Source organism: Macaca fascicularis, chromosome 4 (genome assembly GCF_037993035.2).
Source record: "Macaca fascicularis isolate 582-1 chromosome 4, T2T-MFA8v1.1".
Lineage (NCBI taxonomy): Eukaryota > Metazoa > Chordata > Mammalia > Primates > Cercopithecidae > Macaca > Macaca fascicularis.
This window is the reverse complement of record NC_088378.1, coordinates 99,463,558-99,477,311: the sequence shown is the minus strand read 5'-3', so window position 1 is coordinate 99,477,311 and position 13,754 is coordinate 99,463,558. Positions and strand designations below refer to the sequence as shown.

General features: G+C 37.0%; 1 protein-coding gene and 1 pseudogene across 48 annotated transcripts in view; both read left to right on the top strand.

Moving 5' to 3' along the window:
* SENP6 (SUMO specific peptidase 6) overlaps positions 1 to 13,754 on the top strand; it is a 112,884-nt gene that overhangs the window by 42,928 nt on the left and 56,202 nt on the right. For 47 of the 48 annotated variants that reach the window (XR_012433656.1, XR_012433655.1, XR_012433654.1 and 44 more), the window contains one exon: positions 5,725 to 5,795. Coding sequence is in view for 35 of the 48 variants with exons in the window: in XM_074037624.1 (XP_073893725.1) it covers positions 5,725 to 5,795 (71 nt within the window). In the remaining 13 variants the exon portion in view is untranslated. Of the gene's footprint in view, positions 1 to 5,724; positions 5,796 to 6,166; positions 6,231 to 13,754 lie in introns of those variants that run through there. The other variant, XM_074037647.1, reaches the window with a different exon arrangement.
* Positions 1,663 to 1,756, top strand: LOC123573190 (U6 spliceosomal RNA; annotated as a pseudogene).

The window sequence follows — 13,754 nt, the reverse complement described above, 5'->3', positions numbered from 1 at the left end:
AGCTAACATTTAACTAAAGACTAAATGGGGAATTGGCAGTGCCATGATCATAAGAATGGCTTTTCCAGATAGGGAAGAGGTTGTGCTAAGTTACTAATCCAGGAATGAGTTTGGCATGTCGAAGAACAGAAAAAAGGGACAACTAAGGCTGGAGCTTAGAGAGCAAAGGAGACAATGTTATGAGATGGGTTTGGAGAGACTGGCTAGGACCTAGGTGATAAAAGGCTTTGTAAGGTGATCTGAAGCTTTTGGATTTTATATTAGTGCAATAGAAGCTTTCAGAGTATTTAAGGTAGGGAAGTATTGTTACCTGATAAATATTTGAGATTTTTAAACACAATATTTTGCATAGGATTTATAATTTGGCACAAATAGAAGTTTAAATCAGTGCCAGTTCAGTTAAGGCTGGGCAAGTTCTTCTCTAAATAGAGATGTGTAACAAAGGAAAATCAAATAGTCTGTAAGTACTTAAAACTATCTCAGCAAGGTCTAGGAGTTGGGGCGTTAGAAAGACAGAAGCAAAACCAATCTTTTCGGCGGGGGAGAAGGGGATTGGGAGGGTTAAGGTGGAAAAATAAAAAGATTTTGAAGGTCTCATCCCATTAGGGATATAATAGAATTTGCTTGAGGAAATCATTTGAATCTTGGTAAGTGTAATAAGCGTTGAGAGGGAAGGTATCTATATTCATTTGTTAAATTCAATAAGGAAGGGAAAGAGTATGTTGTGCAAACAATATTGTATAAAAATAGGAGAAAAGAGGAAACAAAATGAAATAATAAACATAAATAGAAATATAAAAAGTAATAGAGTAAGATGAAAAGAAAACAAGTCCTATCAGCAGTTATAATGACTGTATTAGAGTATATTTAGTAAAAGACATGCTGATTTGATTAAACCCAGCTATACTACATTGTTTACAAGCATCATACCAAAATAATAATGTGGAAGTAACTTTAGAGCCACAAGAGATGCAAACAAAAAGAAAGCATGAGTGGAATTTTAGTAACAAGGGAGATGGAGTTAAGGATTAAAAGCAGTAGACAGGATAAAGGAGCACATTTTGTAATAGGCACAGTTTATAGGAACAGAACAAGTAAATGTAAAGCCTCCCCTAAAATAGTTAAAATTCAAGAAATTCAACATGGTGAAACCCGGCCTCTACTGAAAAGACAAAAATTATGGTATGGTGGCATGCGCCTGTAATCCCAGCTCCTTGGGAGGTTGAGGCACAAGAATTGCTTGAACCTGTGAGCCAAGATAGCGCCCCTGCACTCCCGCCTGGGAGACAGAGCAAGGCTCCATCTCAAAAAATGAAAACAATGAATACAATTGTGGGAGATTTTAATATATCTTGAAAATTAAACTGGTTTATCAGTTAAATAAGAATAATGGATTTTAACTGTAAAATAAGAGGATTCATTTTCATAGAAATGTATATATTTGGCCATCTTTTGTAATAATGGAAAGATTAATAAAAAGAGCTATCATTAAAGCAAGGCAAACAACAATAACAAAAAGAGAAATGGTGTCCAGATCCTGGTTTCTAAGAACCAGTCTCCACTAAAAGGAATGTGGAGAAATGGCTGATTCTGGGGTTGTGATAGGTCAGACACAGAATGAGTGTGGTATCAGAAACCTAGAAAATGTTCAACAAATTAAGAGTGCCCACTTCAAAAGCACCTGTACTAAAATTGGAACAATAGAGAGATGATTAGCATGGATGACACATGAATTAGTAAAGCATTTCATATTCTTGTAAATTGTGTATGTATATTTTATCACAGTAAAAAAACAAAAAAACAAAAAAACAGGCCGGGCGCGGTGGCTCAAGCCTGTAATCCCAGCACTTTGGGAGGCCGAGACGGGCGGATCACGAGGTCGGGAGATCGAGACCATCCTGGTTAACACGGTGAAACCCCGTCTCTACTAAAAAATACAAAAAACTAGCCGGGCGAGGTGGCGGGCACCTGTAGTCCCAGCTACTCGGGAGGCTGAGGCAGGAGAATGGCGTGAACCCGGGAGGCGGAGCTTGCAGTGAGCTGAGATCCGGCCACTGCACTCCAGCCTGGGTGACAGAGCGAGACTCCGTCTCAAAAAAAAAAAAAAAAAAAAAAAAAAAAACAAAAAAACACCAAAAGGATGTAGTTATATCAGAGGGAGACGGGAGCCAACTGAAAGAGCTCCCAAATAGCCAAACTGATAACAGTTGGATTATAATTTAGACCAAGGGACACTCTATGAAATACCTGATGAGTTCTCTTCTAAATACTGAAAAACACAGAAAGGAGATTAAGGAGACATGATGACTTCATGCGTTGTATCCTAGATTGGATCCTGGAACAAAAATGGGGTATTATAAATAGCTGGTAAATTTCTTTCTTTCTTTCTTTTTTTCTTTTTCTTTGAGACAGTCTGGCTCTGTCGCCCAGGCTAGAGGGCAGTGGTGCAATCTTGGCTCACGGCAACCTCCGCCTCCCAGGTTCAAGCAATTCTTGTGCCTCAGCCTCCTGAGTAGCTGCGATTACAGGCACGCACCACCATGCCTGGCTGATTTTTGTATTTTTAGTAGAAACGGTGTTTTGCCGTGTTGGCCAGTCTGGCCTCAAACTCATAGCCTCAAGTGATCTGCCGGATTTTTGTATTTTTAGTAGAAACAGTGTTTCACCATGTTGGCCAGTCTGGCTGCGAATTCCTGGCTTCAAGTGATCTGCCGGCCTTTCCCTCCCAGAGTGTTAGAATTACAGGCGTGAGCCACATTGCCCAGCCAGTAAATTTCCAAGGCTAGAGTTTAGTTCATAATAGTGTACCAGTGATGGTTTCTTTTTTGACATGTGTGATGGAAATATTAAGGTGTTAACATTAGAGTAAGAGATATAAGGGTATTCTGAATTGTCTTCGTAACTTTTCTGCAAATCTAATATTATTTTTCAAACTTAGTTTACTACAATAAATAGACTTTCACAACTGAGGCTGTTCTAACTTTTAATGAACAGAGCATTCTGATGTTATTTAAACAATTCAGGATAGAGAAATAAAATGCTCTTTAGTTTATTTTAAACAGCTTGTAAAAATCTTGGGTTTATGAAATGGGACCTCTGAAGCTACACAGACACAAACCCTAAGAAGCAAAAATTCTACCCCACCTACACAGGAAGACAGCAGATGACAGTAGAGCTTCTCTGCATCTGGTTGGTTAGGAGTAGAAAAGAAATAGCCACTGAGATTAAATCCTAGCCTTGATTTTCAACGAGTTTGGAGTTTGAAATTTATACCTGCAAGAGTAATGGAATCCTCAAATTGAGAAATGAATGTAAATGCCGGCTGGGTGCGGTGGCTCACGCCTGTAATCTCAGCACTTTGGGAGGCCGAGGCAGGCAGATCACTTGAGGCCAGGAGTTTGAGGCCAGCCTGGCTGACATGGTGAAACACCGTCTCTACTAAAAATACAAAAATTAGCCCTGCGTGGTGGCACACACGTGTAATCCCAGCTACTCAGGAGACTGAGGCACGGGAATCGCTTGAACCCAAGAGGCAGAGGTTGCAATGAGCCAAGATTGTGCCATTGTACTCCAGCCTGGCGACAGAGCCAGACTCTGTCTCAAAATTTAAAAAAAAGAAAATGTAAATTTTCATTTTAGATCATCTAGCAAAAAGTTTTTAAAACTGAATTTTGGAGAAAATAATATAGGGCTAGGTAGTTAATTTTATCAAACACATTTTTATCTTGAAATTTTTATATTCTTGTATTTAAGATACTGTTTCTTCAATTTATTGTAATTTTTAAAAAACAGAACTTTAATTTGCCCTGCTTTGATAGGAAAAAATATAGCAAATATTGAAAACAGTGGCCATAAATTCTGGAAATACAGGGAAGTATACACATTAGTTTAATGTGACAATACTTGGTAAGATTGTGGCTATCATATGATGTATTCAGCATGTTGTCCCTCATTCACAGTGGATGGTTCAGTACACAGGTTCAAATTGCAAGAGCACTGCATTAATAGTTTCATCAATCTCTATACATGCTTGTATGATTTACTGTCTCAGATGATTTATGTCAATTGTTTTTACTAAATCTGGGTAAACCTGGATTTGGAAATAAGACTATATTATGTTCTCTTTAGTGTGCGAGTGTATGGAATTTGAAAATATGCATTTTATTTTAATCCCAAGTTAGGAACTAAAAACCTACCTTTTTTCTTGTAAGACTGTTACTACTACATCTCAGGCAAATTCTCATTTTCATAATGCATATCTTCACAAATTTCAAATTTTTCAGGGTGGAAATTGCCCAGTTGTACCAGATGTTGCTCTGCTTGATATTGGTGCAATTTGCTGGGATTCAGATTCTGGCATTGCTACTTAATTGTGTGACTGTGGATAAGTTGATTAACCTCATTGCATTTCAGTTTTTTCATTTATAAAGTATTAATAATATGTCATATAAGGTTATTGGGGGGATTAAAGAAATTAATAGATACAAAGCACACATGGCACATGATGCTATTTTCTAACTGCTGTTATAAGTACACTACTATCAGCTGGGCGTGGTGGCTCACGCCTGTAATCCCAGCACTTTGGGAGGCCGAGGCAGGCGGATCACGAAGTCAGGAGATCGAGACCATCCTGGCTAACATGGTGAAACCCCGTCTCTACTAAAAATACAAAAAATTAGCCAGGCGTGGTGGCGGGCGCCTGTAGTCCCAGCTACTTGGGAGGCTGAGGCAGGAGAATGGCGTGAACCTGGGAGGCGGAGCTTGCAGTGAGCCGAGATCGCGTCACTGCACTCCAGCCTGAGTAACAGAGTGAGACTCTATCTCAAAAAAAAAAAAAAAAAGTAAGTACACTACTGTCTCTGCCCATAGTATTTTTTCTTTTGTTATTTTCATATTTTGTTTTCACTTCAAGTGCTTTGACTTTTTGTAATATAAGAATATTAAATTCTTGCAAGAAAATTTCTTTGAAATTTTTGTTTGAGTAAAATGATTTTAATGAAATGAAAGCTATGATTTACATTACTGGATCACCAGTGTGAATAGAATTACAAATAAATAGCCTCTTTTATTTTTATGTGGTTTATTTAGAGTAGGAAAGTAGCTCTTGTAACTCCCTGGTCTATTGCACTTTTTGCAGTTCCCCTTTTCTAATGCTTTTATCCTACAATTAGCCGTAAGGTTTTTGCTTTTTTCCCCCGAAATTTTGCTTTTTTCCCCCAAAATCAGTGTTTATTCGTGTTCAAATAGATGCAGTATTTGGATGTAGTATTTAGATACGGTATTTAGTTACTAAGGATTATGTTTAAAATCCATGATATTGTATGTATTTGAAGTTTAACAGTGGAATTTAATACTTTAAAACAAATGTACTTATAGCCCTGACATAATGTAATCATACTACAAGACTAAATGCTTGTTCCATGATTGCTGGTCTTATACATAATGTTTTTTTGTTCTGATTTTGGAATTGTCCTCAAGACAATCTCGTTCAACGTTTATTCCTTTATTTATTTGTTTTTAAACAACTAAAAAAAATTTACAGTAAAATTTTACAAATTGAGTTTCATTTATTGGTATAGTTTTGTTATTTTATAGTATCACTCTTTATATGGCAAAGAAGCTATGATTTGCTTTTAATAAGCTTATTGTAAGTATGCCATTAACTTTTTCATTTTGAAAACTGTATTTCCTGTTAGAATAAAACTATATAAATTTCTTTTTTAGGAAAGAATACCCACCTCATGTCCAAAAAGTTGAAATTAATCCTGTAAGGTTAAGTCGGCTCCAAGGTGTTGGTAAGTGTGCAGTTTTGTTACACCTGTGAAGGATTTCAAATTGCTGTATGAAAAGTACAATGGAGATATGATGCTGGCTTTAGAATATTCCCAGGTATAATAGATATATATGAAAAACCATTTTTTGTAATGGATTTGAGAATTTCTTTAATGGTAACCTGATACCTGGAACAGTTGCACAGTTAGGTGATTACAGTTTGAAATCTTTTGATTATTTTAGCATTTTTGTTATGTTACAAATGCAAATAGTAACTGTAGTTGAGCTATAGCTTTGAAATTGAGTTTTATTAAACTGTGTTATAATGTTGTATTATGTAATTGTGTTTCCACTTACTGGTTTTGCTCCTAAAATTTAGAATACATTAGAGAAACACTCAGTTAAAAAGAGACCACACCTGCTACAACTGTGTTACTAGTAGATACTGGAAAATCATTGTGAGTATAAATTTATATTCATATTGAAATATTTTTCAATATACTGGTTATTAATCCAAAAATCAAAATAAGGGCAAATAACATTTATAAAAAATATATCATCATAAAATCAGTTTTCATTATCTAGAATCATGGTTCTTAATAATGTGTGTCCATCTTGTTTTTCCAAGGCCTTTGCTTGTTTAAATAGCTCTGATGGCTCTTAGTTCTAAAATAAAATAATTTTTAAAAGCTAGATTTTTCTGATAGCTAAGAATGTGCTTTTAAAAAACACCCACAGTTTTTTTTTTTCTACTTTGGGTGAAAATCTTTTGTGCATGTAGTGAACGTTTCTCTATTTTATGAAGAGAATATTCCAAACTTATTTCATCCTTTCTTAATAATGGGCAGTCTTTATAGATGTGAATTATTATACTTTACATACTAAGCATAGTTATGCTAAGTTTATTAAGTTTAGTAATAGTGACTACTCTCTTCTGTTATTCTGTTATACTTTAAATCTTTATTGAGCTCTTACTCAGTTATATGCTGAGTCTAGTGCTTTGCTTTCATTATTTATTTTTATCCTAGCTTTCTGTTCAAGGTTCCTATAAGCTAAAAAACTTTCTCAAGGACATAGCTAGTAAATGACAAAGCTTGTATTGGAACCCATGTCTGTTTAATGCCACATCCCACACTCTTAAACACTGTACATTACTGTATTCTTGCTCTGTCACAAAGAAGGTTACTTCTTATCCTCAGAACCGTACAAAAGGTTTTATTTTAACAAATGCATTTCTGGCCAGGTACAGTGGCTCATGCCTGTAATCCCAGCACTTTAAGATGTTAAGGCAGGCAATCACCTGAGGTCAGGAGTTTGAGACCAGCCTGGCCAATATGGCAAAACCCCATCTCTACTGGAAAAAAAAAATACAAATATTAGCTGGGCACGATGGCACATATCTGTAATCCCAGCTACTCAGAAGGCCGAGACACAAGAATCGCTTGAACCCAGGAGGCAGAGGTTGCAGTGAGCCGAGATCTCACCACTGCACTCCAGCCCGGGTGACAGAGTGAGACTCAGTCTCAAAAGTGAAAAAAAAAAAGCATTTCAAAGATGTTAAGTGATTTGGCCCACTGATAATGGTTTTAGATGCCAGTCAGCCAGGCTTGTTACAAATAATTTTTAAAGCTTATTCAACAACATTCATTAAGTAAATAAGCATACTCAAGTTAAAAGAAAAAAGAGCATGCTTATTTACTGTTCTTTTAACTTGGGTTTTTTGTTTGTTTGTTGTTGTTGTTGTTGTTGTTTTGAGACGGAGTCTCACTTTGTAGCCCAGGCTGGAGGGCAGTGGTGTGATCTCAGCTCACTGCAGCCTCCGCTTCCTGGGTTCAAGTAATTCTCTGCCTCAGCCTCCCAAGTAGCTGGGATTACAGGCGCCCGCCACCACGCCCAGCTAATTTTTGTGTTTTTAATAGAGACAAAGTTTCACCATGTTGGCCAGGCTGGTCTCGAGCTCCTGACCTCGTGATCCTACCACCTCGGCCTCCCAAAGTGCTGAAATTACATGCGTCAGCCACCGTGCCTGACCCTTAACCTGTTACTTTGAAATAATTTTAGGCTTAGAGAAAATTTACAAAATTAATACAGAGACATGCATGTTTATTTTTTCACACAGCTTCCCTTAATGTTAGTATTTTATAATTCTAGTACACTTATCAAAACTAAGAAATTGCTGTGAGTATAAGATTCTTAATTAAGCTGTAGAACTTATTTAGATTTCACCAGCTTTTCACTAATACCCTTTTTCTGTTCCAGGATTCATTCTGTCATCCCACATGGCATTTGTCATGTTCTCTTAGTTTCCTTCATGATTCTGAAGACTAGTCAGTTGCTCTGTATAATGCCTTTCAATTTGGTGAGGATGATGTCTTAGGATTAGAGTAAGCCTATGTATTTGGGGCAAGACTTCCCAAGAAGTGATGTGTGGCCTTCTCAGTGCATCATTTTAGGGGTTCCGTGATGTTGAGTATGTCTTAGGATTGGTAGTGTTAACCATGATCATTTGGTTAAGATACTCTCTGCTGGGTTTTTTCACTGTAAAATTACTATTTTCCCTTGGTACTTAATAAAGATTTTAGAAGAGATATACTCTGAAACTGTGCAGATATCCTGTTTTTCTTCAAACTTTCACCCACTGATTTTAGCATCTATTGGTGGATCTTGCTGGCATCAATTACTGCTTAATGTTTGTCTAATGGTGATTTTCTGTTTTCTTCATTTCTTTTACATTTATTGATTGAAAATCTTCTGTAGGGAAGATCTATACTTTCCTGATATATTTGTTGATAATTATTTATACCTGTGGACTCATTGTTAATAAATGAGGGTTTTATGAGTAATACTTGTAAACCTTAGGAGAGGAATATTGATATATTTAACTTGTAAACTTTGTTTTCAACTTCTTTTGTGTTAGGTAGGTACATGTATGCTTGGGTGTAGGATAATTAGCAATGCTATAATAATATTGTATGTATTGTTATATGAGGATTGCATTTTATTTCATGATTTCCTTTGGAGATAATTTTTAAAACATTGAGATTTCAAACTGCAGGATCACTAATTACTTGCATAACACCAAGCATAATTTTTTCCTAAACAATATGGTCTTTCTAGTTAACACTCAACATGATTTTCTTTATTGTTCTTTTTGCCTTGTTTATTTTGAATTTGAGGCACTTAGTATGATTTTTTTTTTATAAGTTATAGCCACATATCAGTACTTACCAGCATTGATAAGCAGTTCTTTACTATAAAATTAAAGTTTGTAAACCATTAAGTATAATTTTTGGTCAGACTACATGTCCTGTTGCTTTTTTGTTTAGTTGCTTTAAAATTATTTTCTAAACATATAGAATAACAACTGTTAAGATCTCATTTTTCTCCCCACTTACTCTGTCATTTGTTTCTTAAACTCTCTTTTTTTTAGTCTGTTTTTTGTATCCTTGTTAGAGAGAACAGATATATACTGTCTCTGAATGTACTTTTAATTATATTCTTCATGTAATTACATTGTGTAATTACAACTCAGTCACCTAATTTAGCACTACTTAACACACGTTAACTTTTGCTTTTTGTTCATTTTTAAGACAGGGTCTTGCTCTGTCTCCCAGGCTGGAGTGCAGTGACATGATTATGGCTCACTGCAGCCTCGACCTCCTAGGCTTACATGATTCTCCCACCTCCACCACCAAGTAGCTGGGACTGCAGGCACATGCTGCCACATCCAGCTAATTTTTTGTATTTTTTATAGAGATGAGGTTTCACAGTGTTGCCTAGTCTGCTGTCAGACTTCTGGGATCAAGCGATCTGCTCGCTTCAGCCTCCCAAAGTGCTGGGATTGCAGGTTTGGATCACTGCTCTGGCCACATGTTTACTTTCAACCAGTCAGGGTAACTGTTGTTAACATTTTAATATATAACTTTCCAGACCTTCTCTATGCACATATACTCGTTTTTAAAATTGATACACAGTATTCATACTGTGTGTACTGTTCTGTATGTAACTTGCTTGTTGACTTTATGATACCTAGTTTTTAGGCTTATTAAAAGATGACAGACATGGAACCAGCATGGAAAACACAATTAAAGGAAGTTTAAGAATGAAATGCACCAGCCATGGTGGCTTACACCTTTAATCCCAGCGTTTGGGGAGGCCAAAGCAGGAGGATCGCTTGAGCCCAGGAGTTTGAGACCAGCCGGGGCAACGTGATGAAACCCTAACTCTCCAAAAAAATACAAAAATTAGCCGGGTATAGTGGCGCATACCTGTAGTCCCAGCTGCTTGGGAGGCTGAGGCAGGAGGATCACCTGAGCCTAGGAGGTCGAGATTGCAGTGAGCCACAGTCGTGCCACTGTATTCCAACCTGAGCAACAGAGTGAGACCATATCTCAGAAAAATGGAAAGAATCAAATGGTTCTTAAATTTATGGAGGACTTCCTTACAAATTTTTTTTGACCTCGTGATCCGACCCCCTCAGCCTCCCAAAGTGCTGGGATTACAGGCGTGAGCCACCATGCCCAGCTACAAATTTTTATATCCAAGTTTCTATAATCTTTTTTTAAATAAATGTGTTGTGGCCCACTATATTTATGTGGCATAATTTTGTTTTCAATGTTTTGACATTTAAAATATTATTACTATACTGGTACATTCATGTTATATATTTGATATATTTCTTTAGGTCAAATCTGTAGAAATAAAATTTCAGGGACAAATGATACACACATTTTTAAGATTTGATATGTTAATGCCAAAATGCCTTGTGTGGCTGGGCACAGTGGTTCACGCCTGTAATCCTAGCACTTTGGGAGGCCGAGGCAGGCAGATCACTTGAGGTCAGGAGTTTGAAACTAGTCTGGCCAACATGGTGAAATCCCATCACTACTAAAAATACAAAAACAAAATAGCCGGGCGGCAGGAGAATCACTTGAACCTGGGGGGCCGAGGTTGCAGTGAGCTGAGATCACACCACTGCACTCTAACCTGGGCGATGGAGTGAGACTCCATCTCAAAAACAAAAAAGAAAAAATGCCCTGTGTAAAGGTGGTTAGCTCCCAGCACAGTATTACTTGAGTCAGCCTATTTTCTCCCACTTTTCAGCAATTTTAGATTATCATTCTTTTAGTCTTTGCCAATCTGATCAAAATGTTTTTCTTATATTTTCTTCGTAACTGGTGAGATATCTTACAGGTATAATGGTCATTTGAATTTCTTTTATTTATGTCTGTCCATTTATTTATATGTCCTTTGCCTATTTATTACTTATTTAGCAACTCTTTGTTATCTCTGATGTAGATATCTTTCTTTCCCTTTTGTGGTTTTTCTGTTACTCCTTTTCTTTTCTTTTCTTTTCTTTTTTTTCATTTTTTGACAGAGTCTCACTCTTGTTGCCCAAGTGGAGTGCAGTGGCGCGATCTCAGCTCACCTCAACCTCTGCCTCCCAGATTCAAGTGATTTTTCTGCCTCAGCCTCCTGAATAGCTGGGATTACAGGCCTGGGCCACTATGCCCAGCTAATTTTGTATTTTTTAGAGGAGACAGGGTTTCTCCATGTTGGTCAGGCTGGTCTCGAACTCCCAACCTCAGGTGATCCCCCCACCTCGGCCTCCCAAAGTGCTGGGATTACAGGCATGAGCCACCATGCCTGGCCTTACTTTTTTCTAATGTTGTCAAATAGTAATTGTAGTTGAACCTGTTGTTAAAGTTGGGTTTCCTTAGTGTTGTGTTTAGTAAAGCTTTTCCAACCCTGAAATTTTAAAAATATTCACCTTTATTTTCCAGAAGTCCTTGTAGATTTATTTTTATTTATTTACGTGTTTTTACACGTAAATCATTTTTATTTAACAGCATTATTTTATTAATTAACTTTGTTTTCCCTCAATGAATTTGGGTGAATGTCAGGAATGCCTACTGAAGTATTTAATAAATTGCTCTAGGAATCAATTTCAACTGTATTTTTTCTCCTCATGTTTTTGGAATGTTGTGTTTTTTTTTTTTAAGTAGTTTATTTTGCAAATGTATTTGTAAGTTTTCCACTGATAGGTATGATTATTAATTCAAGCTTGCCTCGTGTCTTTATAAAATGACAGTGTCTGTTTTTGGCAAACTCAAGGGCTAGAGAGACTACAAACTTGTAAACGTACTGTTGTAGAGTTGGAAAGTAGTATGTAAAAGCCAATTTAAAATGTGGTATCATAAAGGAGTGGTCACTACCCTTTTCTGGAGTTTTATTTAAATCTTCACACACAAAGATGACGCCAAGCATGGTGGCTCATACCTGTAATCCCAGCACCTTGGGAGGCCAGGGTGGGAGGATCGCTTGAGCCCAGGCATTCAAGACCAGACTGGCCAACGTAGTGAGACCCTGTCTCTATAAAATATAAAAAAATTAGCCAGGCGTGGTTATGAGCACCTGTAGTCCCAGCTACTCAAGATGCAGAGGTGGGAGGATCTGTTGGGCCTGGCAGGTGAAGGCTGCAGTGAGCACAGATTGAGGCTGCAGTGCACTGTGATCACGCCCCTGCACTCCAGCCTGGGATACAGAGTGAGACCCTGTCTCAAAAACAAAACAAAACGTAAGTAAAGCTGAGTTTTCAATCATTGGAGTTTGACATACCAAATTGAGGAGGAAAAGCTTTGCACCTAATGAGGATGGAATGCAAAGGCACAACAGGTGAAAGAGTCTCATCTTATTTTAACAAATGATACATTTGATGGGAGAATGGGTACAGGATAGCCAGAGCTGAAGCCATAGAAGTAAGTAGAGGTAGATTGTCATGCTAAAGAGTTCTTACAAAATCCTATAGACCAAAAGTATAGTATATAGCCAGAAGTGATTTTTAAAGAAGATAATGAGAATGTGATAGATACATGACTTCAGTTTTATTTTACATTGAAAGTCAGTCAGCAGCTACATGATGGAGAAAACCATTTTTTTTAGTTTGTCTTTCTCTTTTGAAAGATTATAAAAAATAATGTAAAAGCAAATACATAACCATTATAAAAATAACCGTTTGTATTCTATCACTGTCCTCTGGGTACTTATTTTTCAGCATATTAGTATCACAACTAAAATCTCAAATAAGAAAGTTAAGCCTCTTTCTTACCCTGCTTCTCCCATAATTTCTATTATAAAAATGTTTAAATATGCCGAAAAGTTGAGACTTCTACAGTGAACATGTCTATATCTACCACATGGATTCTACAATTAACACTTTTCTGTTCTAATCATCCCTTTATACGTTAATTCATCTTATTTTTTTGATGCATTTTAAAGTCAATTGCAGACGCCTGGTATACTTCTAAACACTTCAGTGGGCATATTATTAACTAGAGTTCAATATTTGTTTACAGTTTATTTTCTTTTGAGGGCTTGTTTGGAGGTTCTAGCAGGGGAGCACAGCTACTTATATATCCTTGACCTTGACCCAAGACCGGTCCTCCTCTATCAGGGATGGTCATCCTCTTTAACCCAGCGTGCAGCTTTGGAAGGGACGCGCATGGAGCCATGAGGGAGGAAGTAGACACCCACCTAGCCAACAAGATCAGCGCAGTTACCCCTGGCGATCAGTGGGGTGACAGATGTTACAGCCAGGTCGCCCTCACATTCTTTCTTTTGAAATAAAATTTACTACAATGAAATACATAAATCTTAAGTATATAGTTCAATAAAATTTGAAAACTACATATCCCTTTCTAACCAAAATCCCCACGAAGACATAGTACAAATAGTATCAGCACCTTAGAAAGTTCCCTCATGTTCTTTCACGGTTAGTCCCTACCTCTTCCCCCTCAAATGTAAGCATTGTTCTGATTTTTCCTAGCATAGATTAATTTTATCTGTTTTAGGACTTCATGTAAATGGAGTAATGCACTGTATACTCTTATGTGAGGCTTCTTTCACTCAGGATCTTTTTTTGATATTCATCCATACTGTTGCTTGCATCAATAGTTTGTTTCTTTTTAACATTGCATTGTATG